Below are 2,500 nucleotides of genomic sequence, written 5' to 3' on the forward strand. Positions count from 1 at the left end.
AAATTAGGGAGTCTCCCAGGAAATTAGGTTTGGTTGACAGGTATGGTGTGTGTGTGTGTGTGTGTGTGTGTGTGTGTGTGTGTGTGTGTGTGTGTGTGTGTGTGTGTGTGTGTGTTTACATCAGGTCCCAGTCCAGCTCCACCTGTTCCACTTCCTCCATCAGCCGCATCAGGCGACGCTTGAAGTTGCCGCGGAAACGGACATCATCCTCCAGCACCACAGCCTTGTCCATCTGAAGATCCACCATCTAAACGGAAAATAATCATAAAATAAAAATATTATTATGATTATTATTATTGTTGCCATCTTTTGAGAAAATAATAATAAAATACATTGTATTACCATCTAAACAGACATCATATCAAAAATATTTACCATCTAAATAGACATCAAAATACAGGTATATTATTAAATAGGGCTGTCAGTAGATTAAAAAAAATTACAGAATTTGTAATTAATTAATCTAATTAATCGCACTTACTCGTACCCATACCTGAGCTATAAACATTACAGAAAAACATAATAATAATAATAATAATAATAATAATAATAATAATAATAATAATTACAATATAGGCCCTATGATGTACAGTATATCACGAAAGTGAATACACCCCTCACAGTTTTGCAGATTTTTGAGAATATCTTTTCATAGGAAAGCATTACAGAAATGTAACTTTGACACAATGATTAGTGACCTTTTAACAACATATTTAACTGCTTAAATTTCTTGTTCACTCAGAAAAAAACAAAATACAGCCATTAATGTTTGAACATGTACTCACAAAAGTGAGTACACCCCAGATTAAAATCCGGTAGAGAAGGGGCTATGTTGGCTCGAATCGTCTCAAAATGAAACGAAATGAAAAGGGATGACAAGGGAGGTCATCAGTGTGCGTTTCAACCTTTCTTTGCATTGAACTTTTAAATTTTGAGTCTGCATCCGGCTTAAATAGATTGGTGTGAGATTTGAATGCAATCCTATGGAGAATATCATGATCTGCTTCAGTAGTCACAGTGCATGTTGACATGTATGTTTCTTTTAGGTGTATTTCAGATTGCCAATGTTGACAGCATTCATGCATCCCCAAACCATGTCAGTCCCACTACCATGCTTGGCTTATGAGAGGATATACCTTTTTTGTAAAACTCACTTGTTTACCACCACACATGCTTGACACCATCTAAAGCAAATTTGTTTATCTTGGTCTCTTCAGATCACACAACATGGTTCCAGTGATTCATATCCTTGGTCTGTTCATCTCTCTTGAGACCAAGATAAACAAATTAGCTTTAGATGGTGTCAAGCATGTGTGGTGGTAAACAAGTGAGTTTTACAAAAAAAGGTGTATCCTCTCATAAGCCAAGCATGGTAGTGGGACTGACATGGTTTGGGGATGCATGAATGCTGTCAACATTGGCAATCTGAAATACACCTAAAAGAAACATACATGTCAACATGCACTGTGACTACTGAAGCAGATCATGATATTCTCCATAGGATTGCATTCAAATCTCACACCAATCTATTTAAGCCAGATGCAGACTCAAAATGTAAAAGTTCAATGCAAAGAAATGTTGAAACGCACACTGATGACCTCCCTTGTCTCCCATGCCTTTTCATTTCGTTTCATTTCGAGACGATTCAAGCCAACATAGCCCCTTCTGTACCGGATTTTAATCTGGGGTGTACTCACTTTTGTGAGTACATATTCAAACATTAATGGCTGTATTTTGTTTTTTTCTGAGTGAACAAGAAATTTAAGCGGTTAAATATGTTGTTAAAAGGTCACTAATCATTGTGTCAAAGTTACATTTCTGTAATGAAATGAAAAGATGAAAAGATATACTCAAAAATCTGCAAAACTGTGAGGGGTGTATTCACTTTCGTGATATATTGTACTTAGGCATAATATGTTAAAATAGGCCTGGTAAACAGAGTTAGTGAATAAATAGGCTACATTAGCCAACACAAAAAATGAGTCTACAGTATCTTATCTATCTATCTATCTATCTATCTATCTATCTATCTATCTATCTATCTATCTATCTATCTATCTATCTATCTATCTATCTATCTATCAGAAAAGGTCAGAGTTCAAGGAAATGGGAACACCCCCTGATGAAACAGATGACGTGCATTCATTCACGTTTTGTTTACATTTTGGGGCGCTGGATTAGCCAGGAATGATAACTGCACTGAGCTAGCCAATAACCCTTGCTTGGACTAAACATTGATTCTACACCAACATATTCTATGGATATAAGACAGGACAAGAAAGACTGATGTAAACTCCAAACTATCTGCACGAAAGGTAAGACATCCTATCTCTGTATAGCGATTGGTTGAAGCTAGAAAACGTCAGTGTCTGAGGTGTCAGTGGAAGTTAGCGATCAAAGTTGTCAACTTGACATCTGTGGAAAAGATTCACAGTGGTATGATTTTATTCTGAACGTGGCATGTATCACTCAAATCGCTGTAATCACAACCCAACTTGAG

General features: G+C 36.4%; 1 protein-coding gene across 1 annotated transcript in view; it reads right to left on the minus strand.

Moving 5' to 3' along the window:
• The window catches only part of cercam (cerebral endothelial cell adhesion molecule), a gene marked incomplete at its 5' end in the record, with an annotated part of 28,326 nt that overhangs the window by 7,666 nt on the left and 18,160 nt on the right, over positions 1–2,500 (minus strand). Inside the window, one exon of the mRNA XM_063209743.1 lies at positions 120–247. Coding sequence (XP_063065813.1) covers positions 120–247 — 128 coding nt within the window. The remainder of the gene's footprint in view (positions 1–119; positions 248–2,500) is intronic.

Source organism: Engraulis encrasicolus, chromosome 11 (assembly GCF_034702125.1).
Source record: "Engraulis encrasicolus isolate BLACKSEA-1 chromosome 11, IST_EnEncr_1.0, whole genome shotgun sequence".
Lineage (NCBI taxonomy): Eukaryota > Metazoa > Chordata > Actinopteri > Clupeiformes > Engraulidae > Engraulis > Engraulis encrasicolus.